We start from the raw sequence: 27,233 nt of genomic DNA, 5'->3' as shown, positions 1-27,233 counted from the left end.
GGAATAAACAAATGACCATATGATCGCCTTTAGGAAACTCTAGCCGGTGGGCCAACAAAAACTGACAAGGCATTTGGCAAGGACAGTGAAGGAGGGAGCCATCAGACCTGTGGGCCCAACAGAGAGCACGCAGCCATTGCCCGGCCTTGGAGCTCCCTGCCAGGTCTACACAGCATGGCCCTGTGGCCAGGAGTCAAAGCGCCTGCCCTGTGTTCCTGTGTTCCACCAGCCTGGGTCCTCACGCCAGCTCTGCTGCTCTAGCTATGTGGCTTTAGCTGTGCCTCTCGTCCTGCATCTGTAAAATGGGGACAATAGTAACACTGTCCTTGTAGGGTTGTGTGAGGCTGGGTAGGGAGCTGAGTACGATGCCTGCACCAGGTGGAGGGTTTGAGCAGAGAAGCTGGGCTTGCTCTCCGGCGTGCCCGGACCCCAGGGCCTTTTGCATGCCAGTAGTGAGCTGGGCTCAGGCTCCAGACCTCCACTGCAGCAAGCAGCCTTTCAAAGCAAACACTCTTGACCGTGAGGGAGAGCCTGCGAGCAGACCTGCCGGGACACAGCAGTTCCTGAGGAAGTGCCTGGATCATGGGTGGTTGGGAGTCACAAGCGTCTTAAAAGGGAATCTGAAGGAGGCGTGGGAAAGCCCTGCTGCCTTTTCTGACACTGTGACAGACCGTGGCACCATCTCTGCTGGGACTTCTGTTTGGCAAGGCTGTGACCGTGGCTCGTGAGTAGCCCCCGTTCCTCAGGGCAAGTGAGATTCCTGGGACAAGAACTGGAGAATTACTCCTCTCTCGTGTGTTTAGAGCCACAGAGAATCGTGCTGACAGCCCTGGTTCCAAGAACTCTTGGCATATTGCATTTACCTAATGTGCAAGGCGGTATCCAGCTGTGCTTTTAAGTACAGCCCCCAGCCCGCTGAGGGGTTCCAGTCTGGGTGATTTGGGTACACTCACACCAAAGGAGTAGTACCCCTCAATATGTGGCCAAACGGGGTGAGCATTGCTGGTAAAAAGGAGAAAGAGCTTAGCTCTACAGAGCACAGAGGAGAGAGGCAAATCCAAGTGCTTCCAGCCTGGTGCTCTGTAGCGCAAGTTTAATTCGACCTGGCAAACTCATGATCAATTATGATTAAGGCTTTGTACAGGAAAGTGCCAGCCCATTTCCAGTCGCTTAGGACATTCTCCCCTCCGCTTTATTCCTTGACAAATGATTGTTTTGGCATTTCCCGGACAAGACGGTAACCGATTGATGGGTCAGCTTTAAGAAGAGCTGATCTGAGGCTGGTTGAACTAAGAGTATCAAGCGGCCACTGTAGTGCCAGCCCCTGCCTCGTTCTGCCTGCCATTCCCCTGGCCTAAGACGGCCCCTCCGCACACCTCTCCACCCCCACCCCCAGAGGCTTCCCTAACAACTCAACCCCTGGGCCTGGTTTTCCTTCACACTTGGTTTGTGGCCCACAACCCTTCTCACAGCCTGCCTTGCTTTGGTCACGCAAGGCTCTGTCTCCAACTGCAGATGGTGAGCCCGAGGCCCAGGGGGACCTCGTTGCTTATAGGGGATTGAGGGGGAGGGTGCATGGGTGCAGGGGGAAGGGTCCCAGCAGCAAGGACAACGCAGTACCTGCAATGGGCACTCGACTAGAGTCGGTGAATTGAGCCAGGTAGGCTTGGGAGCGAGGTGACAAGGAGGGAATTTCGTTAAAATGAAAGTCAATGGTTAAGTGGCCTTTCTTCTAACATACCTGAAAGGTGAAAGTTTGCTTTTTATTTAGAACTGAAGAGAAAGGGCAAAGTGTTTTTATAATCATGTGGAAGTATCACTTAGAAGGGAGGCTGGCAAACCATAGCCCCTGGACCAAACCAAGCCTTTGGCCTGTTTTTGTAAATAAACTTTTATTGGAACAACCCAGGCCCTGTCACTTCCGTGGCAAGTACAGCAGCTTTCACACTACATAAGAACGGAGTGGTTGCAACAGAGACTGCAGGGTCTGCAAAGCCGTAAATATTTACTATCTGGCCTTTACAGAAATAGCTTGTTTACCCCCGATTTCGAATGGCCTCTGAGCTTTGGGCCCTTGCCTGTGCCTGGGCAGTGGGAGACCGTCAGCTCACTGTGAACAATTTGAGGTCAGAGGAAAACACACTGTTCAAACCAGATTCTGAAACCCAGACTGAAGCTTCTGTGAGGCTCTCTCATGACAGACTCACATGGCTGAGGCCCACGTGGAGCAAGCTTGGGAGAACTGCTATCTGTTCAACACTGTGCTGGAAAGATGCCCAGTTACCTTTCCAGATTTGGGCCTCTTAACGTTTAAGCAAGAGTGTGTGTGTGCGCACAGGAGCACATATGTATATGTTTTAAAAAAAAGCACACAAGTTCTGGTTCTGGGCAAGATGGGGTATGCACACCTGACCCCGTCACTCCCCTGAAAGCAGCTAGAATACATGGACACAATGCGTGGGGCAGCTATTTGAGGACTCAGAAAGTAGACAGAAGTAAGTGAATTGGGGAAGAAGAGCAGAATTCAAAATACTGCCAAACCAGTACTTCCCAGCCTGGTTTTCAGGCAGCCTGAAACCTGATATGGGCAACAGGTCGGGGCAGAGAGAGGGCCAGGAGGAGCCCTCTATTTCTGGCTTGAGCAGTGGAAAAGGGGACTCCCAACACTCAGAGGTGGGGGGAATCCCCAAGGGTTTTTCCCGTTTCTCTGTTTTCTCGCCCTCCAGCCCCCAGACAATCTTGCTGCAGTGACAAAGCAGTGAGAAAGGGAGCCTGTGGCTGCCTGGAACTCTGCTCGGGCAGGGGATCCTTCCCCTCCAGCCACTGGAGAATGGAGCAAAGCCCGGTGAATTTTTCCTCTCACTGTCCTCCCACCACTTGGCCCTGCTCACAGGCGCGGTCACCGGAAGCCAGTGGCGGAGCAGGGTAAATAAAGTCCCAGCTGTCTGGCCAGAAGACCAAAAGGAAGAACACCAGGGAACCAGAGGTTACCAAGGAGATGGCAGAGTGGGGAACTCAGAAAAGCAACCAAACAAAGTTGTGTATGGACTCACAGGCTCACCCCCAAGCTGCGCATGCCTGGGTCTGACCTTAAACAGCATCCCGAAGACACTGAGAAATGAACTACAGTGCAGGCCACTGCCCAGGCCCCACTGAGTGCCACACACACAGCACAGAGCTGCACAGCACCGCGAAGACTTGAAAACAGAACCGACACCAAAACCACAACCCAGAGAAGGTGGCTGGACCTCACAGCCTGAGCCCAGTCGAATTAACTGCCTGCTAAGGTAAAAAGATCAACATTCGCCTGGGGTTTAAACAGGACCCAGACTCTCACAGCAATATAAAAAACGTCCAGATAGAAAATTCCTTAGCACAGTAAGAACCAGGAAGATCTCAGCTCAGACGTTAGAATTACCGGACAAAGACTCTGAAGCAGCTATTATTAAAAAATAACAACCACCAAGCTCAAACAAGTAAATGAATAGACAAGCGGAAAGTCTTAGCAAAGAAACAGAAATAAGAATCAAATCTAATTTTTAGAGCTAAAAAATACAATAATCAAATCTTAACAACAGAGAGAAAAAAAGACAGGGGAAAAAAAGAATAGAGCTTCAGGGACACGTGAGAACACAAAAGGTCTGATATTCGTGGTACTGGAGTCTCGAGAGGAGAGAGAGAATGGTGTGGAAAATTACATGAAGAAATAATGGCTGAAAACGTCCCAAGCCTGGAGAAAAACATAAACCTATGAATTCAAGGAGCTCAGCAAACCCCAAAAAGAATAAATCCAAAGAAATTCATGCCCAGACATACAATTAAACTGCTGAAAGTTAGAAACAAAGACAACAATCTTGAAAGTAGCAAGAGAAATGACGCATTACTTATAAAAGTTGGAATGACTCTGGATTTTTCACCAGAAACCACAGTGGTCAAAAGTCAGTGGAACATGTGTAAAGTGCTGAAAGAAAAAACTGTCGATCCAGAATTCTAAATCCATAAACAAACATCCTTCAGGAATGAAGGCAAAATAAGGACATTTTCAGATGAAGGAATACCAAGAGAATTCATTGCCAGCAGACCTACTCTAAAAGAACTGCTAAAAGAGGTTTTTCAGACAGAAAGGGACACTTGAAACATGAAGAATGAAAGAAGAGCAACAGAAATGGTAATTACCTGGATAAATATAACAGACTCTTCTCCTCTTGAGTTCTTTACAATACATTTGATGATTGAAAGCAAAAAGTCTAACACTGCCTGATGGGACTGTCAATGTCCATACGTGTAATAATACAAAAGACAGCTACAACATAGAGGAGAGTAAAGGTCCAAGGACTATATTGCACATTCTGCTTGAAATGGTAAAATACTGAGTCTAAACAGACTGTGAAAAGGTAAGTCTGAATATTGTAATTACTAGATCATCCACTAAAAAAATATATACAAAGAGATATAGTGAAAAACACGAGATAAATTAAAATGGAATACTAAAAAATGCCCAAATAATTGATAAATTGGACTTCATTACAATCAAAACCACTTGCTCTGTGAAAGACACTGATATGAAAACAATAAGGTAGCTGCAGACCGGGAGCAGATAACCTGGAAATCAGATAGCCGAACCTCAGTTTCCTCATCTGTAAAATGGGGAAGTAATGGTGCCACCTGAATAGGTTCCTGTGAGGATCTGAGCAGTCAGTGCCTCTCCAGATTCCCACCCACTACATCTCTTTTTGGGTTCTGGTCACCAATTCCAACGTGTGGGGCTGGTGTCTGTGTGTGGGGGGGGTGCGGTTTCCCACACCACCAACAAGCAGTTCTAGGACACCAGCTGGGTGTCCTACGATTCAACTCAATTCTGACACTGTCTACCTGGAGACAGCATCAGATTTCACAGGTTAAGGGCTCAGTGCCACAAGACTGGCCTGACATCCCCCATCCCCACTTCAGATGCCAGCAGTAAGTCCAGGGTGTCATCCGTACTTCTGACCGACTGGCTATAAATCAGAGATTCCCAGGACTCCTCCTCCAGTTTGATTAATTTGCTAGAGCAACTCACAGAACTCAGAGAAACATTTTACTTACTAGATTACTGATTCATTAGAAAGGATATAACTCAGGAGCTGCCAGATGGAGGAGACGCATAGGGCAAGGCATGGGGAAAGGCTCGGAGCTTCCGTGCCCTCTCCAGGTGCACCACTCTCCCAGCACGTCCACGTGCCCACCAACTCTCACACCCAGTCCTCTGGTTTTTTATGGAGGCTTCGTTTCATAGGCATGATTGATGAAATCACTGGCCATTGGTGATTGATTCAATCTCCAGCCCCTCTCCCCTCTCCAGAGGTCAGGGGGCACGACTGGAAGTTCCAACCCTCCAATCACAGGGTTGATTCCCCTGGCAACCAGCACCCATCCTTAGGTGCTTCCAAGTCGCCTCATTAACATAACAAAAGGCACCTTTATCACTCTCCTCACTTAGCAAATTCCCAGGGTCTTGGTTAGCCCTGTGCCAGGAATGAGAAGAAGACTAAATATGTATTTCTTATCACAAATCACAGTATCACAACTGCCCTGCACACCCCAGGAGGCTGACCTCCAGGGACCGCTTCACTTGGACCCCTGCCCTCTGGCTTCATTGGGTCTGGCGAAAGGGGCACTGGCAGGAGATCAGAGGATGAAAGGAGAGCTTGGGGCACCCCGTAATTCTCCCTCTGCCCCTCCAGGTCCAGGGTGTCCAGCTCTCTCTGCTGCTGGTCTCAGGTGGCTTCACCAGCCCTTACTGGTTGCCTTAACTCCCCAACTCTTCCGCACTATTCTTTCAGTAAAGGCTCTCCTGTGATCCCCAGGGGTGGGCCAGCTTTTTCCTGCAGGAACCCCAATGATCACCCCAGATTCCACCTCCATCCAAGGTGGAATCTGCAGACTGACCTTCACTGAGTTCCAGTTGTCTGTTTTTTACCCTTCTCTGCAGGTCATCTGCTTTAGGACATGAACACACGCCCCTCACCCTCCCTTTGTCTGGAAGCCCCCTCGCTGGCTCCACGCAGGGTTTCTTACCCGCCTCACGCAGTCCTCCTCACTCACGCGGTCCTGAATCAGTCTGACGAGCTGCATGCTGGGCACTCTCTAAAGGAAAGGAGACATGCAGAATGAGGGCCTGAATCTGTGGGTTGAATTCAAAAGGACACATAACTGGCAGGCCAGTGGGCTCAGCTGAGAACTGAGGGCCTTAGTGCATTGACCTAAAGTTTCTCTAGGTCCCTGACTAGCGCCCTGTAGCCTCTGTAAAGCCCAGGCCCATCTTGTGGCCTGGCCCTGGTCCAGCCTCCACTGCCCCGCAGCCTGCCCTCAGCTTCGTTCTGCACTGACCACCTCCTTGATGGCCCCCCCACCACGCATGTGCACCGACCTCCAGACTCTTGCTTATCCTGTGCCCCGGCCCAGATGCTCTGCCCCATCCCCCCCAGGGTGACTCCAGGTGCCCTTCTGAGCCTCAGCCCCAAGTGTGCTGCCTACAGAGAAGCCCTCTCTGACCCTCCCCAGGCTGGGTGGGGCTGAAATTTGCATTTCTAACAAGTTTTAGGTAATGCTGATGCTGCTGGTCTGGGGACCAACTGGAGAAGCACTGTCTTATGCAAACTTCCCCACGTGGGAGAAGTTGCTGGAAAGGATGGTGCCTTCCTGCGAATGCCTATATCCTCCCAGTCATCCCAGGAAACTTCCTCAGGCTGGCGAGGGAAGGGGGGGTGGACAGGGAGCACCTCCCCTCCGCACTGCTTCCATCCTTTCCTGTCCCCTTGTGTCCCCTCCCGACCCCAGGCAGAGCTGGGTTCCATCCTGAGGCTGGTTTCTGAGAGTCGTGTCCTTTCCTGACAACAGCCATTCAGGAGGCAGCATTCAAACAGGTACTGGGCCTCGGGGGCTGCAAGCCAGTCAAAGAACACGGGTTGAAGGCGACAGGTCTGGGTGGGGCACAGCACCCCCCCCCCGCGCGGTCCACACAGTGGGGTACAAGCCGGCAGCTTTGAGCAAGGCCCCTCCTGGGTGCCCCCCGCCGCTCCCTGCCATGGTGCTGTCATGATGCCAGCTTTGATGTGTCACGTCAGCAGCAGTGGTTTCCAGGGGGCCGCTTCTCGGAGCCCTACCAAACTGTCTTCGCAGGAAATCAGGAGGCTCCTTCCTTCCAGAGCTCTGCCATGCTCTCCCGCCCCAGCCCCTCAAATCCTGGCTTTTCGAAGAGAATCGGGGACAAACTGATAGAGCTCGGTGAAGTCCCTGTGGGTGACAGAGCAGGCTCAGCCCAGTGCAGGCCCCTGGCCGGTCATCTCCCGACTTGGTGGCAACACAACACCCGGCCTGCTTCCTTGTGGCTGCGCTGGCTCCAATTCGACCTTTCTTCTCCTTCCAGCTTCCAGCGCCTGGGGCCCTGGGGCAGAACCGTTGACCAGCTAATCTGGCAGGTGCTGCCCCTCCCCTGAAAGATGTGCGTTTGTTGCTGTTCAGAGGCAGGTATGGAGGTTCAAAGCCTGGCTCTGCCCCCCAGGGAGCCTCACTTAACTCCTACAAGCCTGGGCTTCCTCAGCAGGACGACACGAGACAGTGTGATCCCATCACCAGGCCCCACTCTCAGAGCCCCTAATGTCCCTGTGTACCTTTGGGTGACACTTGCTCAGGAGTCATAGGCATTTTGGTCTCCAGTACGAACTTCTATCCGGGACAGAGTGGGGAGGGGAACGGTTGAGACTTCTGGCATGCTCGACTCTGCCCCTTCTCCCTAAGGGGCTGCGGCGGGGAGGGCAGCCCCGTACCTGGACTTGAGCTCGCTTAAGAACTGATCCAAGAACCCTTCAAAGACAGCTTTCATTTCCAAGTTCCTGATGCTCCTCGGGGTCGTCAGAGGGCGTGTAGAGGGCAGGAGCTGTGCTAGTGCTGAAGGGCGGAGTCTGGAACAGGGGACAGGAGATGAGAGAGGGCACCGGAGACAAAGCTTTTTTTTTTTTTTCCTTATTGAGTTAATGATAGGTTACAATCTTGTGAAATTTCAGTTGTACATTAATGTTTGTCATTCGTGTTGTAGGTGCACCACTTCACCCTTTGTGCCCAACCCCCCACCCCACCTTTCCCCTGGTAGCCGCTAATCTGTTCTCTTTGTCCACATTTTTAAATTCCTCATATGAGTGGAGTCATACAGAGATTATCCTTCTCTAACGGGCTTATTTCACGTAACATAATTCCCTCAAGGTCAATCCATGTTACTGCAAATGGAATGATTTTGTTCTGTTTTACAGCTGAGTAGTATTCCATTGTATATATATACCACATCTTCTTTATCCATTCATCTGTTGATGGGCACTTAGGTTGCTTCCATGTCTTGGCTATTGTAAACAGTGCTGCAATGAACATTGGGGTGCATGGGACTTTTGGGATTGCTGACTTCAAGCTCTTTGGATAGATACCCAGTAGTGGAATGGCTGGATCCTATGGTAGTTTTATTTTTAATTTTTTGAGGAATCTCCATACTGTTTTCCATAGTGGCTGCACCAGTTTGCATTCCCACCAGCAGTGTATGAGGGTTCCTTTTTCTCCACAACCTCTCCAACATTTGTTACTATTAGATTTAGATATTTTTGTCATTCTAATGGGTGTAAGGTGATATCTTAGTGTAGTTTTGATTTGCATTTCCTTGATGATCAGCGATGATGAGCATCTTTTCACGTGCCTATTGGCCATCTGTATATCTTCTTTGGAGAAATGTCTGTTCATGTCTCCAACCCATTTTTTGATCGGGTTGTTTGATTTTTTGTTGTTGAGTTGTGAGAGTTCTTTATATATTATGGATATTAAGCCTTTGTCAGATATGTGACTTGCAAATATTTTTTACCAGTTAGTGGGTTATTTTTTTGTTTCAATCCTGTTTTCCCTTGTCTTGAAGAAGCTCTTTAGTGTGATGAAGTCCCATTTGTTTATTCTTTCTATTGTTTCCCTTCTCTGAGAAGACATGGTATCTGAAAAGATCCTTTTAATACTGATGTCAAAGAGTGTACTGCCTACGTTTTCTTCTAGAAGCCTTATGGTTTCAGGTCTCACCTTTGGGTCTTTGATCCATTTTGAGTTTATTTTGGTGAATGGTGAAAAAGAATGGTCAATTTTCATTCTTTTACATGTGGCTTTCCAGTTTTCCCAGCACCATTTGTTGAAAAGACTTTCTTTTCTCCATTGTATGCCCTCAGCTCCTTTGTCAAAGATTAGCTGTCCATAGATGTGTGGTTTTATTTCTGGGCTTTCAATTCTGTTCCATTGATCTGTGCACCTCCAGAGACAAAGCTTTGAAGGAAGAGCACAAACCCCACCACCGGCGCCTGAGCGGCCCACAGAGGGAGGTGGCCCAGGAGAGGGGCCGTGCGGAGGGAAAGGCCAATGAACTTTAAAAGGAGCTGCGGAGCCTGGTCCTCGGGTTGTCTGTGCCCATCCTGGGCTGTAACTGCCTCCACCCTACGCCTGCCAGAAAGGCCTGTTCCACACCACTGCCTCGAGCGGCTGGCAGGGAAGGGCAGGCGGAGTGTGAGGGCTCCTGCACGCTCGTCTCAGCACAGCCTCCAGGACAGGGAGCCGCAGGGTTGGAGAGGCGACGGTGGAGGGAACGGAGACGATCCAGAGGACTTGGAAGCAAGAGCTGACGCGGGCAAGCCCAGAAATCCTCAGAGGTTCTCGGAGGGGACTACGTTTCTGAGTGTAGACGGAGGCGGGATGAGGGCACAGTTCTTATTCGGGTATTAGAGAAAATGGTGACTCTGACAGCTGGACACTTGGGTACATGGACTTACATCAGATTTTTAATTTTTTAAATGGAATTGAAGTTAGGAATTAAACAGAACCGAAGTTAGGAAGAACCCAGATTTGGCTCCTTCCTGTCTGACCAGCCTTCAAAGCTTGGGTCATTTATTCACTCAGCAAACACGCTGTTATGCTCTAATACAACAGCTGCAATCTGAGGAAACCTTGATTTAGCAACAATTGTGCTGCAGAGGTAATAACAGGAGTGAGAAAGGGAGAGAGTGGTGTCTGGGGTGGGCTCCCACCTAGCCAGGCTAGAATTCCCTGGGGGGCATTTTTCAACCCTGGCGCTTGGCCCTGCTTCCGGGGATCCAGACTAACCGAGTCCAGTGGGGCCCAGGTGAGTGTAAGATGCAGTAAGGTCAAGAGCCTCTGGACAAGGCTTCCCAAATCTGCAAATATGTGTTCTTCCTGCAGGACTTCAACAGTAAAGATTTCCTTTTTCAGTAGAAATTTAAAACACTTCGGGGCAGTCACACCCAGCTCCTGTGGCAGAGAAATATCTTTTTCCCACTGAACCTCTCCACCTTCCTCTCACCTCCTGTGGGATTAGAAATCAGCAGGACTCCATTTTTTCCCCCTAATTTCCAAACTCCCAGCCAGGGCCAGACAGGCGAGAGGGCTTCCAGGAGCCTGGCTAAAGTCGAGGGCGGGGCTCACTCCAGGCTCGTGCAAGTGCAGGGGCGGCTCTGAGAGTGGGTGCCTCCTTCCGGTTTGTGCCCTGGGCTCCGGCTGGCCTCACTCTTGCTCCCCACCCCAGCCGCCAGGGCCCACCTCACCCGAGCCTGTTTATGGTGTTTGTGATGGTGAGTCAGAGGGCAGGCTTAAGAGACTGGACCAGAGAAAGCAGATGAGGGGAAAGGATCTGACAAAACAGATGAATTCAATTAACTCAATAAAGAGGGGCAACAGAGAGCAAAGGTGGCTTGGTGGGCTTGGAGAGGAGGGGCCGGGGGAGATGTTTACACCCAGAGTGCCCCGGGGCCGAGGACCACAAAGCCGACTCCTCAGGGAGAGTTGAACCCTGACCGGGTACTGGAGAAGTACTGGTAAGTTTTCTAAGGGTGATAATATGTGTGCGTTTAATGAAAAAGAGCCCTTATCTCTTGGCATGTAGAAATAAATGAAGATCGACCAAACGAGAAAAGCAAAGGCTATTTAGACAGAGCTTGCTCTGGCCAGGGAGTCGGCCACCTCACTTGCGTTGGGCAGACTCCAAGGCAGGCAGAGGAGCGGGAAAGTGTTCCTGCAGCAAAGGGGAAGGCTCGGCTGTGCCCCAACGCAGGCTGCGGGCCTGGGGAAGCTGAGGCGGCCTATTAGAAGTGGGGTGTCCCACGTGCTTGGTTAGGGGAGCATATTTGGCTTTCCCTGGTTGGTCATAAACTGGAAGTGGGGACAAAAATTAGGGAAGCTGGAAGTTATTAACCAAGTCTTGGCCATTTGGGGCTGATTGTTACAGGGGTTACTGTTGGGCTTTCTGGATCCGACTAGAGACAGCAGTCTGACTTCCTCCAGGTCTGACTTACAGCTTGCTGGCTCCCTGGGCTGCTGACTGTAGAGACGGGTGGGTCTCCCGGGCAGGCTGCTGCGGGCTGTGAGTCAGAGTTCTGTTTTTATATTGTATATTCAGTCTCGCAGCAGATATAGACTAAAACGTCTATGGATGAAATGAAATGTTGTATGGCTTTGCTTTCCAATAACCCGGGGGCAAGGGGATGGAGGGGTGAGCAGGAAACTGGACTGCCATTAGCTCACACGGGCTGAAGCCGGGTGATGAGTCCATGAGGGTTCTATTTCTGAGTATCTTAATGAGACTTTATAATAAACAGTTAAACAAAAAAGCCATTTCCAATCCCTGGTCACCTTGAATCACCAGCATCCTCAGGGATATCCCTGCCCACATGGGTTTTGTGGCACTTTGCCTGACTCAGGGCTCTTCCGTGACGTCACAGCTACGCCCTTAGGAAGGCCAGGACTGTGGTTATGGCTCCACAGAGCCCCGAAATCTTGCAGCCTGTACCCTCTTCCCAGACCAGGGCCAGTGCCTGGGATTTCCTAGCTGCTCAGAGAACACGTACTGAGTAAGTGGATTAGTCACCCAAGCCACCAACTGCATGAAGGCCTCCCGGCCGCACATCCTGGCTTGTGCTTAGTTTTCTGGTACCCTTGGTCTCCCAAGCTGGCCAGGAGTTCCCAGGGGCAAGGAGAAGGAATTCATCTTTGGGTCTCCCATGGCACAGCAGGATAGTGCTGGGCACACAGTAAGTGATTGGGAAGTATGTTTGGAACCATTTGGAAATGCCTAAAATGGAGCTATCTTGGTTAACACCAGCAACGTAAGAGAATTCTGTGTAGGAGGGCAGAGCCAAGATTCATGGGAGAAAATTAGGTATTTGAAGGTATTATTGCTACTTGCAAAAAGAGCTATAAAGGCTCCCAATCAGCAGACGATTTAAAGACAACACTTGACGAGAGGCTTGCCTGGCGGGCGGCCGAGTGCCGCAGGGCCGCGTACACTGGCCCCGACCGCACCCACTTCGGCTCTTCAGAACCTTTTACTCCTTGATCAGTCCTGACGTCCTTGCCTTTCATCTTCCCTCCACCCGTGCTTCCGAACCAAGGAATCCCAACAAGACACCCTTGAAAGCACTTCGATGTGGTCTGAAAGATGCTGATAATTAGCGTAATGAAACCCAGGAGGAATTTTCCTAAACTCCCTTCTCTCCGTTGAATTTTATAAACCTAATAAAAGCATCTTTAGCCTAGAAATAAGCCTGCCTCCCCCACCCTGAAAAGCTTATCTTTTGCAGAAAATGAGATACGCACTTTCTTTCTAAAACCATATTCCCACTCCAAGAGCTGGTGTCCCCCCAAACTATAACCATACACTCTGACTCCTGTAAGACTCAGGGGCAGGAGAGGGGGCCTCACTTGCTGTCCCCTGAGATTCCTAGCCAGGCCATGTGGGGGCCTGGAGGGCCCTGGATGAAGCAGTTTCAGAAGTGGCTGACCTTGCTAAATGAGGTTTTCCTCATCTTGCATCAAGTTGCTGTGATCAGCAAACTTGGGGCTGGGAGTCTGCCTAAGCCACACCCCTCATCTCTGAGAAGTGCCCTCGTGCTCCAGGACCCTCCCAGCCACGTCCGTGCTCCATGGCCTCGCCAAGCCCTCTTTGCACACCGCTCACCAGAGCTGATGGGCCCTGAGGACCCCTGACCAGCGGGCCGCTGCAGATCCCGTTTTCCAGGAATTTGGCCTTGGAGCTGCCTCTGTGGGTGGTCTGAACTGAGGACATGGGAACCCAGGAACAGTTTAGTGGTCATGAGTGGTGAAGAAAGATGGAAGAGAATGGAGGAAAAAGACGAAATAACCTCAAAGACGCAGAGAGGCCAAGAGTGGCTGCCGCAGAGCCAGGTCCCAGGAGTCACTGTGTCCTCCTTCAGATTCCTCTTTCTGCCCTGTGCAGCCAAGGTGGATCTCTGTTACCTGCGACCAAGGGCAGGCCATAGGAGTTTTCCCACCAGCCACCATTCACTGGTAGACCACGAGGCCTGGCAACTCACTTCCAAATTCTTGGAGGAACAGTGGCCACACGGCCATGTGGTAAAGACCTTGCCCAGTGAATGCAGATGAAGACAGGATACAAACAGCTCTTAGCCACGGCCTCTGGAGAGACTGGTGAGAAACGTGGGGTTCTCACTCTGACTGGCAGGGCCAGGCCCTGGGCAGTCCTGGATTACCCATTACATAAAAGAAGCCCTCTTTTGGGGCACCAGAGTCCCCACCCCCACAATCATGCCACCACACTCAACCTTTGTCAAATTTTTTGTAATTATCTTTGTCTGCTGTATTTGACTTTAAACTGCACTGTTTAAAAAAAAAGCTTTCTTTGGCATGGCAAGTGACTCAAGTTTAAAAGTTTGGTTTGAAGGTGCCATCATCTAATACACGTTTCTGTCTCCTGGCATGAAAGTAAACACAGCTGGCTGGCAATGAACTCAGCAGCTGACGTGTGTGCAGGATTCTTAAACTCTGGGTTTTAAGCAATAGCAGAGCCAAGCGGGCACCACAGTGGGCAGGGCTTAGGGCATCCATAGGCCTGAATCCTGCCCTGGGCAATCACTTCCCCTCCACAGGCTCCGTAGGTCAGAACCCCTCACCTCACATGGAGATGACGAGCTGAGGAGAGGAGGGAAGGCCCGGAAGGCACCCAGCACACACTCACGCTCAGCAAACACAAGGATCCCTCCTGTTCTCAGCTGTCTTCCCTCACAAACAGGAGAAGGCCTGGGTCTCAGCGAAGCATGCTGGACAGGCCACTGCCCTGCTGCTATGGTCTGAATGTCCGTGTCCTCCCAGACTCATATGCTGAAATCCTAACCCTCCAGGTGACAGAACTGGGAGGTGGGGCCTTCGGGGGTGATTAGGTCATGAGGCCACAGCCTCACGAATGGGATTAGTGACCTTATGAAAGAGGCCCCAGAGAGCTCCCTTGTCCTTTCTGCCACTTGAGGTTACAGCGAGAAGACTGTAACCATTACCAGACAGCAAATCTGCTGGTGCCATGATCTTGCACACCCAGCCTCCAGAACTGTGAGAAATAAGTTTCTGTTGTTTATAAGGCACCCATTCTGTGGTATTTTGTTATAACAGCCTGAATGAACTGACATACCTGCTTAAGTTCCAAAAGGGATTCTGGAGAAATATTTTGAAGTTTCTATTTGTATTAAATGGAAACAACGTGATCAAGTCCTATATTTCCCTTTAAAACAATTCTTTCAAATATAGGGTCGGTGGGATTTTAGAAACAGAACACCTGACCCTCCTGGGATGCTACCCACGATGTGTGTGAGGTGACAGATTGAATGCGGGCTGCCTGAACCAGGAGGGTGGCCCCTGTGCCATGGGGCATCCCAAGTAGTGGAAGGAAGCACCCCTGAGGTGCAGTGCACAGAGAGGTCTTTCCACTCTGGAGACAGCTGGACCAGTGCCCTTGAATGCCAGCTCAGCCCTGCATGTCCTGGAGCGGGCCAGCAGGCGCATCATCTGCGGATGGAGACCACTGCCCCACCCGCACCCACTGTATGTGGTTGACCCTAAGAAAAGAAGGAGCAAGCCTGGGCCACTCCATCGGTACAAATGGCCTCCTCACTCTAGAGATGATTCCTTCCCACCACAAACCCCTCACCTCAAAACCACCAGCGTACGGGCCCTATTTAGGAATTCTCTCCTTCCTTCCGTCACATCCTGCCTGTATCTCATTTTACCCCAGCATTTTCTCTCACTTAATCCAAAAGGAAATGGAAACTAGCTGAGCAGGGCAGGTGGACGGGGAGCCTGGGAGCTCTGTCCCTCTGTCCCCCCTACCCCCTGCCATCCCCCAGGGCCAGCCCTACCTTGTTTATCTGATAATGCTTCCTGGCAGCTGCAGCCAGAGAGGAAAATTCTTTTGCTATCAAGTTCTCCACAGTGAGAAGATTGCTGTTCAGATGTTTGCAAAGCCACATTGCCTGAAGAAAGGAAAGAAGAAAAGAAAATTTTAGTGAAAGCAATAACTAAAAGAATTCCATTAAAATGCCCAGGTCCTCCCACATTCTACTAGCAAGGATCGGCCATAGGGAAGCATAGTGATTTCTGGCTGGAAGGAGGCCACCAAGAGAGACAAACCCATAGCGCACCTCCCAGACTGAGAATTCTGCGTGTATGCCATCTCTTCCTCAACCAGCCTTTGACTCTAAATGGACCTGGAAACCCCACAGCGGGGCTGTGCTTTCAACTGCCCTCGGCGGGCCTTCTCAAGCCCTGCAGACCATGAGTTGTGTTTTGTTTTGTTTTGTTTTTAAAGATTGGCACCTGGGCTAACAATTGTTGCCAATCTTTTTTTTTTTTTTTAAGAATTGGCACCTGGGCTAACAACTGTTGCCAATCTTTTTTTTTTTTCCTTCTGCTTTATCGCCCCAAACCCCCCTGTACACAGTTGTATATCTTAGTTGCAGGTCCTTCTAGTTGTGGGATGTGGGACACCGCCTCAATGTGGCCTGACGAGTAGTGCCATGTCCACGCCCAGGATCCGAACCCTGGGCCGCCGCAGCAGAGTATGCGAACTTAACCACTCGGCCACGGAGCCGGCCCCAGACCATGAGTTTTTAACTCAAAGTCTGAAAACGGGAAATGCAGAGACAGGACATAAATATGAGTCACAACCCATACTCAATGTTCATTTCTTCTTAAAGATTGAGAGATGACAGATTTTGGCCAAATGAATGTTCACTGGTGACCACTATACATACTCTACAGGGGAAGAACAAATTTTAAGGAATAATAACGCAATAAAATGTTCTTAATACCAAGATTATACTGATGACCGTTTCAGCATCAGCATGATTCAGAGGGCCCTGCAGGTCCCCGGGGAAGGTATAAACCTTAATTCTCTCTGTTCCTCGTGCTGGGAAACGTCAGCAACAATATCAGGAAATAGCCCTTTAGGACTCTCTGTAGGGGTGGAGACAGCGAATTCACCAAAAAGCTTGTAGCTGAAAAACCAGCAAAGCACTATGGGTCCCTGACCTCATCAGGGAGGACAAAGTTGACTCCTCAGCCACGTTGGGACTAGACAAAAGAAGGTCTCTGTGCTCTGACTCACAGACGCTGCAAGAATTCTACCCAGCAAATTCCTGCCAGTGATCAGAGAGCCAGGTCTGGGAAGGAAACAAGGTGGTCCCAGAATGTCGAACGTCTCAAAGACAAAGGCCCTTTGCCAAAGGAGACCCCTCACCCCAAGGGACCTGCCCCTGCTTTAACCTGGGTCCCTGAGCTTGTCTGTGTCAGTGCAGAGGCCACCACCCTCGTTGCCAATGTCAGAATCTCTTGGGGAGCAGTTTCAAAGAGCTGTCTGGGCCCCTCCTAGGAGAGGCTGAATGGGTAGGTCTGGAGGGGAGTCCAGGAGCCTGCGCTTTCCAGAGCACCCTGGTGATGCTTGTGGTGGCAGGCCCGGGAGGCCCTGGCTTCTAACAGTAAAGCAGCGCTTCAGGTGGGTGGATTCCAGCAAGGAGTGAACGCTGACAGCCTTATCCTGAGGAACAAAGTAGAAAAACTACGGACAGAGAGACAGACAGACAGATGGACAGATGGGTAGATGGACAGATAGATAAACAGAACAGCTATAGTAACTCCAAAGCACAGCGACGCAGGCTGTTCTGTGCAAGGATCAGCCATCTTAATTCCTCTGCAGAATAAAGCAAGGTGCCAGCTAACCAGGGGAAACAGCCTGCAACATCATCCAGGCCCGGGACATGTGCTCATGGCGACAACACGGTCATCAGAAAGGGTTAATGGAAGACAACTGAGGTTAACTAACCGGGCTTTTAAGAGACAGAAAGAGTTTCATCTCAGATGATTACAGTTTTAACAAGTTTTTGGCACTTAAAGGAGCTTAAAGATTAAAACCATACAGGGAATGAAGCAGGCAGTTTCAGGACAGGGGTTGCCTCCAAGGAGAGAGGGAGAGATGAGAAAGGGTGAGTGAGGTGAGATGAGGTATTCACTGCATCTTTAAAGTTGTACTGTCTTTAAAACGGAGAGAGGGGCCGGACCCGTGGCTGTGGTTAAGTTCACGCACTTTGCTTCTGTGGCCCAGGGTTTTGCCAGTTCGAATCCTGGGCGCGGACATGGCACTGCTCATCAAGCCATGCTGAGGCAGCGTCCCACATGCCACAACTAGAAGGATCCACAGCTGAAAATACACATCTATGTACCGGGGCGCTTTGGGAGAAATAAGGAAAAATAAAATCTTTAAAAGAAAAAAAACAGAAAATCATCAAAGTAAATACGGCAAAACGATAAATTGCTGTAAAATTTGGGAGTTTAGGTACATGAGTATCTACAATACAGCTTTTATGCTTTTCTGATTAGTTGAAACATTTCATAATTAAAATTTTAAGAGTAAATCTGAAGATTCCACACTTTGAAATGTGTATGCTGTTTGACCTAGCACTTCTACTTCTAGAAATTTATCCTAAGTTTGTAACTAAGGGCGTACGAAGACAGTGGACAGGTAGCCATAAGAAAACCCTCAAAGGTATATCCCAAAATGTTAAAGGAATACTTATCTCTGGATGGGTGGGGAATAATATTTTTGGTTTTCGTATTTTATAGGTTTTCTACTAGGAACACACATTGCCTCTTGTAATAAGAAAGTAAGTTAAGAAGCAGGAGAAGGAAAAGCAAAGCGCAGTGATGTTGCAGAGGCACTGAGGTGTGTCTCACTCCTGCTCTGCGAGATACATGCGGTATTACAGTATTACAACGCTTACTATGATCCACTTACTATAGTTGTTTTCCCCGAGGCGGGTGGACCCAAGATTACAATCTTCGGCACTGTGGAATAAAAAGATTTGAATGTCACTGCTCGATATGACGAAGCAACCTTCCATGTCTGCAGCATCTGGGCGTATTTATTTCTTCCCTCCCCAGATTTCCATTTCTGCCAGTGACACGGTCGTTTGTAACCCAGCAGCTCAGAGATGCTCTCACCACAGAACATATTCTCTGTGTTTAGAGAGGTAAGTGATCACTGAGATGGTTTATTTTTCTGTCTCCAAAGGGATATGGACATGGTAACTTGTTTGCTAAACTAATAAATATCAAGAACAATTGGGATTTCAAACACCATAAAGCATTTTAAACAGGGACTTTGTCTTGGGGACACGCTCTCAAATAAAGCTGTATTTTATGTAAATCGACCTTCGAAGATTTTTTTTATATATATATCTATGCCTATTTATTTAGCAAATTGTATTCCTCATCATTTTACAGAGGGAAATAATAGGCAAAAGCCCGGGGTGTATGGGCCAGATTTATAAAACCCCAGACAGGAAAGTCTTTGTTTTCAAATATGGGCATTTCTATGCAAATAGAAACAAGTGGCTGCTTGCTTCAGTGTGAGACTCCTGGTTCTGGAAGTTTCTTGGCCCTGCAGAATTCCCAAAGCGGCTACTGGACTATTGAGTAGGTGCTGGCCACTGGAAAAGACAAGACCAGCGTCTTAAGAGGAGAAGTGGAAGGCGTGTATGCTTGGGTCAAAACAAGGCAACAGAACATGGTGTCTGGACAGATGAACCCACGCTGATTCCTCCCTGAGCGCCACCTTGATTGTGTCACCCTCTCCCCCTACCTGTGGGGAGTGAGGGGCACAGAACAGAGGCCATGGAGACCAGGTCCATGCCTTTGCCACCGATAGCCGGCCCTGACCCAAAGTGTGGGTGAACAGATGTGCACTCCAACTCATTAGAGGCTTGAGCCTCTGCTGTCTATAAGCAGACCCCATTCCTGCCAGACTACCGGGAGGGAAATCCATGCAGAGGACAATGGATGTGCACGACCTTCTAGTTTGGAAGTGGACCCTAAGAAGGAACTATTGTGTCCACGTGGCTCACCATTTAATGATCAGCTCCCTACACCCAGCTAGGCTGCCCACATTTAAATAGACCTTTGCCCAAATTCAGAGCACCTTCTCATTTTCAGGGAAAATGTGGAAGAAAAGTTTAAGATAATTTGCTGACTCACTCCACAAACACTTTGAGTGCCTCGTCTGTACTCGGCACTGGACCGCATGCTGCCGAGAAAGGCAGGATGGACCACGGCCCCTGGTGAAAGCTAGTGAGTAACTGCACTAGATGAGAACTGAAAGGGAGCCTCACACTCTGTGCCCCAGTCTCCGACAAGGGGCTGCTCTCTCCTCAAGGACATGAGGAGTCAGACACACATCATGGTTTTCTGCTGCTTCCAGGTGAAGGGCCCCCCAGACCCTGTGGAGAGTCTGGCCTCACCCGCTGGTGATGCTCAGGACACAGGCCCGGGGAAGACGGCCGGGGCAAGCCAGGGCAGGGATTCACGGCCCATTCTCTGCTCTAGCCACGTAATCTGGCGCAAGGCCTTCCGGGCCCTCCACCTGGAGGAGAGAAGCCACAGCAGGGAGAAAACACTGCTGACAGGATGGGTCTGGAAATGAGGTGGATTTGGGGACACTTGGTCAGGTGACATGATGAGCAGGATTGGAGCTGGGGTGCCATGGAAGGTTTGGGGGAGGGGCAGCATTAGAGCAGCAGGGAGGGAGGTCAAGGGCAGAGGGGCCCTGTACAATGAAGCAAAGAGCTCACACAGACCACAGGGAGAACACTTGCTTGCTGAAGCCGGAGTAAAAGAGCAGCAGGCGGACGTGGGTCTGGCTCATGCGTCCATGGCCCCGCTGCCGCTGCAGGCCTCTAAGCACAGGCCTCCACTGAAGTTCCTCGGAACTGGAGCCAGACCCAACAGTGCTCAGGGCCTGCGGAACCCCAGGAGAAGGCAGATACATCTCGACGAGAGCATTTGGGCAACGAGTTGACTCCCAAGTCGCGCATTCATCTTGACAAAGTTACGGGGATGGAAGGCTGCTGGGGAAACCCTCCCCTTCCAGGCTCCTGTAAGTGGCACCCAAATTGTACACATCTATGAAAACGCTTTAAAAGGGGAACATCCGCGGCCTTTCTCCCACCTAATTTCTCGCACACATTTATGTGATTAATTTCAGTTTCTTAAAATCTAACACCTTGAAACTCCAGCCCTGCTCATGAGTAATTATTTATAAACAGTGTCATAAAAGGCTGCTTGACTGCCAAGAGTAATCAACATCTTCAAACCACTTCAAAGGAAATCAAAAAACCTTTCCATCCACAGATCCTTTTGAGGTTTAACTAGGAGCATGATTTAAAATTCACAAGAAAACCCTTAGGTATTGGAGCTCTAATACACAGCTTTCTTGGACAAACGTTTGATAAAAAACGAAACATACCATTATATACACCATCGCCTGCTTTAATATTGCCCAGGGCTACTGTAAATGCTCACTTTGTACTAAATCTGCTTTTCTCACGGCGAAGGGGCTGCCAGCCCGTGTGCAGGTGGCTCCCCTCGTTCCCTCCTGCACTCGCTCACTGGGATGAGTCTGGAGCCTCCTCTCTGTCTACACCGGCCACTGGCCATGTCACTGTGTGTCACAGTGAACTCCTGCCCACCCAACACCCATGCCCAGAAAGCAGAGGCTTCAGAGCCCAACTTCCAGTTAACAAAGGCCACTATGTGGCTGGAAGGAGGCATGACAACCTGACCCACTAGCCCAGGGCAGGGGAAATGCTCACTGGATGTCAGGGGACCTCTCTGTGTCTCCTGTCCTCTTGTGCAACACACAAAGGTTGGGTTAAACCCATTTCTAGTTTCCCCCAGTCCCAGAAAAATCACACAAAATCTCGGTCTTCTCCCCTGCCTCCCATGTTTTTGCTGCACCTGTCAGTGGAGGCCTGAGCACGGGGAGGGAAACCCACAAATGTCCCTCTCTTCTTTCCATTTAAAAAAGCTGGGACTTGAGCCAAAGAGTTCCAACATCCATAAGAGCTGCTAGCCCAAGGCCTGGGAGAGGGGGTGAAGGGCTGTGGGAACAAATCAACCCCCCAAAACAGTGGTCACTGGGGTCCAATGACTCTACTCCCTGAGAGCACCTGGGCCAAAAACCTTGACTCCAGCTATTCAGGAGGACAGACTGGAGCTACATGAAGCAGGGCGCCCCCGCTTGAGAGCAACAGACCGGATGCCATGTGGAGAAAGGAGGAAAGGCTCCATGGAGGGCAGACTTGGAAAGCCACAGGACCATGGATGAATGGGAAGAGGTGCTAAGGAGGGTGGAAAGAGGTGGTGAAGGGAGACAGGAGGTGGCACAGGTGGGCTTAAGGCCAGCGCTCAAGATGACTGTCCAGCCAATGTCGGCTTCACTGCATCTAAAATAGAAAAATGGTGTTGGAACTTAAAAAATTCTCATGAAGTGGACACTGAGAATTATATATGCACACAGAGAAGCAAAATCAAAACATAAAGATGGAATCTGCCTCAAATTGTAGGCTCTTGAATTTCTAGCCGGGCAGACTGGCTAGGCTTTGGGGTTCTCGGTTTAAGATCACACAGCATGGCACACGCGGCCCCGGGTAGGACTCTTCAGAGCAGGGGCATGCAGTGCCATCACAACCCAACTTACCAGGGTTCAAATGGTTATGTTATCATCAAGTACAATCTTCAATTTAGAAAATCTCACGAGGCTTTTCACAAGTGAAACCCGCCATCACACCCCCTGAAGCCCCGCGGGAGCGTCAGGACCTGGTCATTCCTTCCGGTGGCCGTCACTGACCAGCCACCACAGGCCAGGCCAGAGCTTCACAGCCTCCCTCTCGGGTGAACACGCCATTTTACAAATGAGGGAAGTGAGGCCAAGAGAGAGCAGTCTCTTTACATTTTAGCAGGAGAACCGGAAGGGCAGTGCACTGAAGGGCTCTGGCAGTGGGACGGCAGGAAGGGCCACTTCCCTGACCTGCGCTTTTGCTGTCCCTTTGCTTCGCTTTGCTGCCCTTATTTGGTGGTGGCAGTACGAGAGAGATGAACACGGGCAGACATGCTCCCAGCAGCCCTTAGACAACAGAGCTTAGCAACCCCGAGCCCCATCCAGCCTCAGGGCTGGGGAAGTGGGAATGCAGAAACATCTTCCTCCGGTGCCGGAGGCCCGGCTGGTGAGCTGCGGTCTGCAGCAGGACTGCCAGAGAGGACGGAGGCTTAACCCCACCCTGCAGAGCAGGGGAGCCTCCCACCCACGCCCACCAGAGCACAGGGGCCTCTTGGAGGAGTGAGTCACAGCAGGAACAAAGGAAGGCAGGGCGGGCAGCTGGAGAAGGTGCTTCTCCTGCCCACCCAACCCGCCTCCCCCCCGGCCCACGTCATGGCTCTATCTCCACCTGGGGCATCCAGGCTCACAATCAATGTCAGTTCTCAAACCTGCTAACTAGAGGCTCAGAAAAGAGCACTGTGGAGCTCTCTTTGAACTACCTTGCTTAGGTCAGTGAAACGGCAGCGGGACCAAGAAGCCCAGCAGTGATGCTCTGCCGCCAAGCCCGAGACTGCATCAGGAACTGCGGGCAGGGCACGATGGAAAGGCCAGGTGTGCCTGGTGCACCTGCAGGCTAGGCATCTTCTCTCTCACCGTTTTCTTTCTCTAAACTACTTAGTGTCCTTTCTCATGTCAGGCAGCTCAGGCCTCTGTCCCTCTCTGCACCAAGTGCTCATGTCACTGGTGTGCTGGTAGAACCTTCAAAGCAGCTAATGCTCCAATGAAAGAAACATCAAAGCGCCAAGATGCCACTTCTCCCTGACACTGGAGGATGACAATGATCCTCCTCCACTCGGCAAATCAACCGGGGAACAGAGCCCTCTCCTCTCACTGCTGCAGGGTTCCGGGCTCTGGCCTTGGGTCTGGCCAACCTGCACGAGGGCCGAGGTTTGGCGTGTTCTGGCACTCATTATTGGGTGCTGATAATGGGACCATCAGGAAAACCCAAGTTCTGCCTGTCTGGGTAGACCAGAAACCAAACTGACACCTGACAAGTGTAATCACAGAGCTTAGACCCAATAGGTGACATCAGCTGGGGCATGCAAAAGCATTAATAATTGATTCCATGGCTATTCTGAAGCTTTCACTTTAATAACTGGGCAAGAGGATTATTAGTGGTACTCCAAACGAAGTTAAGGCATCTTTCAATTACCTACCACTCCAAGTTGTCGAAACCCCTCCATACCCTGTTCTGACCACCCTTTAGACACAGGGAGGACAGAGGAGTTCACAAGTGCTCCCAGGAAGAGGAGGGGAAGGAGGGGGCTCGCAGAGTGCTCACCGTTATCATTGTCTAGTTGTAAGTGATTGATCATGAACAGGATAGGGTCCTTGGGCTGGTGGATCAGGAGTTGCTCCAGCATGTTCTGTGGGCACAAGGCAGACACCCATGTAGTTAACACCTGCATGGGCACCCAGGACCCTGGGCTCCAGTGGCCCAGCACCCTGGTCACTATGGATACTGGCTATGGGACCTGAACTCTCCACCGCACCCCACCAAATGTATCTTCAACTTGGGACCAGCTGGCATCTGCTTGGGTCCCCGCAAGCAGAGGCATGAGGGAGGGGCCATGTGGGTCTTGCTGGGGAGGTACCTGGAGAGAGGCAGAGCTGGAGGGACTGCGCCCGTGACTCGGAGCAGGCAGTCCCAGGGCCCTCTCCCCTCAGTCCCTTTGTGCTTTCCAGAGCAGCCCTCCTTCAGGTCTTCCCATGCACCACGCTCATTCACCCTTCAGAGCCTTAGCAAATGCTGTTCTCTCAGCTTAGAACACTTATTCCTCTGTCCTCAGGTCTCAGTGGAAACAGACCCGCCTGAGCACACTCACTAGGTAAATCCTGTCATATGCTCCTACAGCCCCTGCGTGTCTGTTATTGCCTCACCCTGTCCCAGTGCCTGGCACAGTTATGGTAGATGCCCAATGCAGAGATCTTCTGGAGGACATGGCCATCACTGCTACCTGTGTCTCTCCAGAGCGGTACAGAATATTTACCAGCTGAACATCTAAATAGTACTGGGATAGTCTGGCCATTTAATTCCATGGGAAAGCAGCTTCCATGGTTCCAGAACAAAAGGCACAGAAATGAACCAGGTAGCTGATAGGAGCTGGGTTGATGCAATAAGGAGGATCCTTCAGTCCTAGGGACAAGCAGGGAGGGCTTTAGTTCTTGGGGGGAAGAGGGAGCAGGGGGCATTAAAAAGCACTGAACTGTGCGAAGTCCCAGCTCCGCTCCACATCTCGCCAGCAAGTCCTTTCCCTTCCCTGGGCCTCAGCTTCCTCACCTGTCAAATGGCATGGTTGGGCGAGATCCCTAGTTATATATCACTGGTGAGATGGCGTGAGATGACTTTAGCTGGTTCACAGATGTTTTTAATTTCACTTTTCAATAGTTGCAGGTGTAATGTATATTACAAAAATTCGTACATCAAATCTATGATTTTAAGAATATTCCTTAGGATGAGATGAAAAAAGTTAGTTAATATTTTAAAAGTGGGTTGATTTAGGGCCCAGCCCCATGGCCAAGTGGTTAAAGTTCCGTGTGCTGGGGCCGGCCTGGTGGTGCAGCGGTTAAGTTTGCACGTTCTGCTTCAGCAGCCTGGGGTTTGCTGGTTCTGATCTGGGGTGCGGACATGGCACCGCTTGGCAAGCCATGCTGTGGTAGGCACCCCACATATAAAGGAAAGGATGATGGGCACGGACGTTAGCTCAGGGCCAGTCCTCCTCAGCAAAAAGAGGAGGACTGGCAGTGGAGGTTAGCTCAGGGCTAATCTTCCTTAAAATAAATAAATAAATAAATAAATAAAGTCCCATGTGCTCCACTTTGGCAGCCCAGGTTCGAGGGTTCAGATCCCAGGTGCGGATCTACTCCACCCACCAGCCACACTGTGGTGGTGTCCCGCATATAAAAAAATAGAGAAGATCGGTACAGATGTTAGCTTAGGGCTAATCTTCCTCAAGGAAAAAAAAAAACAAAAAAAAAGGAGGAAGATTAGCAACAGATGTTAGCACAGGGTGAATCTTCCTTGGCAAAAAAAAGTGGGTTGATTTAAAGAAACGATTAAGTTAAAATGGAAATGTGGTGGTGGTTATATGAATCCATACATGTGATAAAATTTCATAGAAATGTACACACAGTGAAAAAATGAGTGCAGGTAAAAATGAATGAAATCCAAATAAGGCCTGTAGTCTGGTTAACAGTACTGTACCAATGTCAATTTCCTGGTTTTGACAATGTACTATAGATACGTTAGATGTTATTACTGAGGGAAGCTGGGTGAAGGGTACAACAGAACTCTGTACTATTTTTGTAACTTCCTGTGGGCCTAAAATTATTTTAAAATAAAAAGTGTAGGGCCAACCCCTGTGGCCTAGTGGTTAATTTCAGTGTGCTCCACTTGGGTGGCCCAGGTTCAGTTCCCAGGCGAGGACCTACATTGCTCTGTTAGGGGCCATGCTGTGCTCGTGGTCCACATACTAAAAGATAGAGGAAGACTGGCATGGATGTTAGCTCAGGGCAAATCTTCCTCAGGAAAAAAAAAATTGAAAAATAAAAGTGTAAAAAAAAATGGAAATGGTAAAAACTATGGAGGGAACACACAAATGACTATGGACTGGAAATACTGGACCAAAAGCTTTCTGGGGCTGCTCCTTCCAATCACTATGAGATACACCACATTCTCCAGAGCAGCCCACAGTGCCCCAGGAGCCACCTCCATCCTGCCCACCAAACAATGACTTGTAACTCAGCCAGCCACTTTCTTCACTTAGAATGGCCACTCTGTTTTAGAAATCTCTCTCTCTACCTCTATTAGTTGACTCTTTCCAAAGGAAGCATGTATTTGCTGGAGAGATGGAGACTTAGGTTTCTTAGTCTCAGCTCTTCTCTCACCTGTGCAGGTCAGAGGCTCAAATGACCAGAGGCGTCCCCATGGTGGAGCCTCCCTCGATGGAGTGTACCCTGAGGAGACAAACGCTCTAAAAATTGGGCTCCAGCTTCCCTCCGGCCCTCAGAACCTCTGACTGACTGAGAGTTCTTCCAGTCCAGCTCCTGAAAGCCTTTACCTCCAGGAGATGCAGAAGGGAAACCTGGAGCAAATTCAGAGGCAGGTCTCTCCTAAGGTCACCCAGGGGGTGGGGACCCAGTCAGGTCAGGAACGCAGGATGAGAGCTTGGGAGCTGCCCAGAACTCCTGGGCCTGAGGAAGAGGGGCCAGGTGGGAAATGCTGTCCAACCCACAGGGCAGCCGTCCCACGAAGGTGGCCATCTCAGGACAGGGATGCCACCTTGAGCTCGGGCACTGCCCTGCTCAGAAACCAACACTGCGGACAGACTGGGAATTGTCAGCCCCGGATGAGTCCCTTGAAGACCAGCTCTTGCAATCCGGCATTTCACACATGGGGAGCTGAGAAAAGGAAGGGACTTGTTCCAGGCCACCGAGGCGGCTGGCGCGGAGCCAGGACCAAATCCTGGCCAGGATGGCCTGCTCCCTTCCCTCCCTCCAGGGTCTACCGGGCAGGGACAGAGAGCGTCGTCAGATCGAAGGATCCCTTGGGGTCACGGCGGGGCAGGAGTCAACACCCCAAGCTGGGCGGCCCCGAGGTTAACAAACGTGGGCCCCCAGCACCGAGGTCGCCGGCGCGCATCCAGTACCGCGACAGAGGTTCCCGGGCCGCTGCCCGGTGTCGCGACAGGGCGGGGCTGCCCGGTCACCTGCATTATCTCGAAGATGTGGTTCTCCTCCCCGTACTGGGACATTTCCGGGGGGATGTGGTGCGGGGCAGTGGTCGCGTCCATGCCGCCGAGCAGCGCGACCGCTCCCTGGTGACCGTGGTCGCTAGGGGCGCCGCTACGTCATCAACGCGCGCAGCTCCCTGGCAACCACGGTCGCTAAGGGCGCCGCGCTTCCACGTCATCAGCGCGCGCCGCGCCGGCCCGCC

At 50.6% G+C, this 27,233-nt stretch overlaps 1 protein-coding gene across 2 annotated transcripts in view; it reads right to left on the bottom strand.

The window, feature by feature from the left end:
- AK8 (adenylate kinase 8) overlaps positions 1-27,205 on the bottom strand; it is a 134,891-nt gene extending 107,686 nt beyond the window's left edge. Inside the window, exons 1-6 of one of the 2 annotated variants that reach the window (XM_044778480.2) lie at positions 27,007-27,077; positions 26,186-26,254; positions 23,580-23,664; positions 18,161-18,210; positions 15,231-15,344; positions 6,058-6,126 (exon numbers count right to left, since the gene is read on the bottom strand). In XM_044778480.2, the coding sequence (XP_044634415.2) occupies positions 6,058-6,126; positions 15,231-15,344; positions 18,161-18,210; positions 23,580-23,661 (315 nt within the window). In that variant the 5' untranslated portion in view covers positions 23,662-23,664; positions 26,186-26,254; positions 27,007-27,077. Of the gene's footprint in view, positions 1-6,057; positions 6,127-15,230; positions 15,345-18,160; positions 18,211-23,579; positions 23,665-26,185; positions 26,255-27,006 lie in introns of both variants that reach the window. The other variant, XM_014863385.3, reaches the window with a different exon arrangement.
- Positions 27,206-27,233: the final 28 nt, after the last annotated feature.

This window comes from Equus asinus, chromosome 10, assembly GCF_041296235.1.
Source record: "Equus asinus isolate D_3611 breed Donkey chromosome 10, EquAss-T2T_v2, whole genome shotgun sequence".
NCBI lineage: Eukaryota > Metazoa > Chordata > Mammalia > Perissodactyla > Equidae > Equus > Equus asinus.
This window is presented reverse-complemented; position numbering and strand designations above follow the sequence as displayed.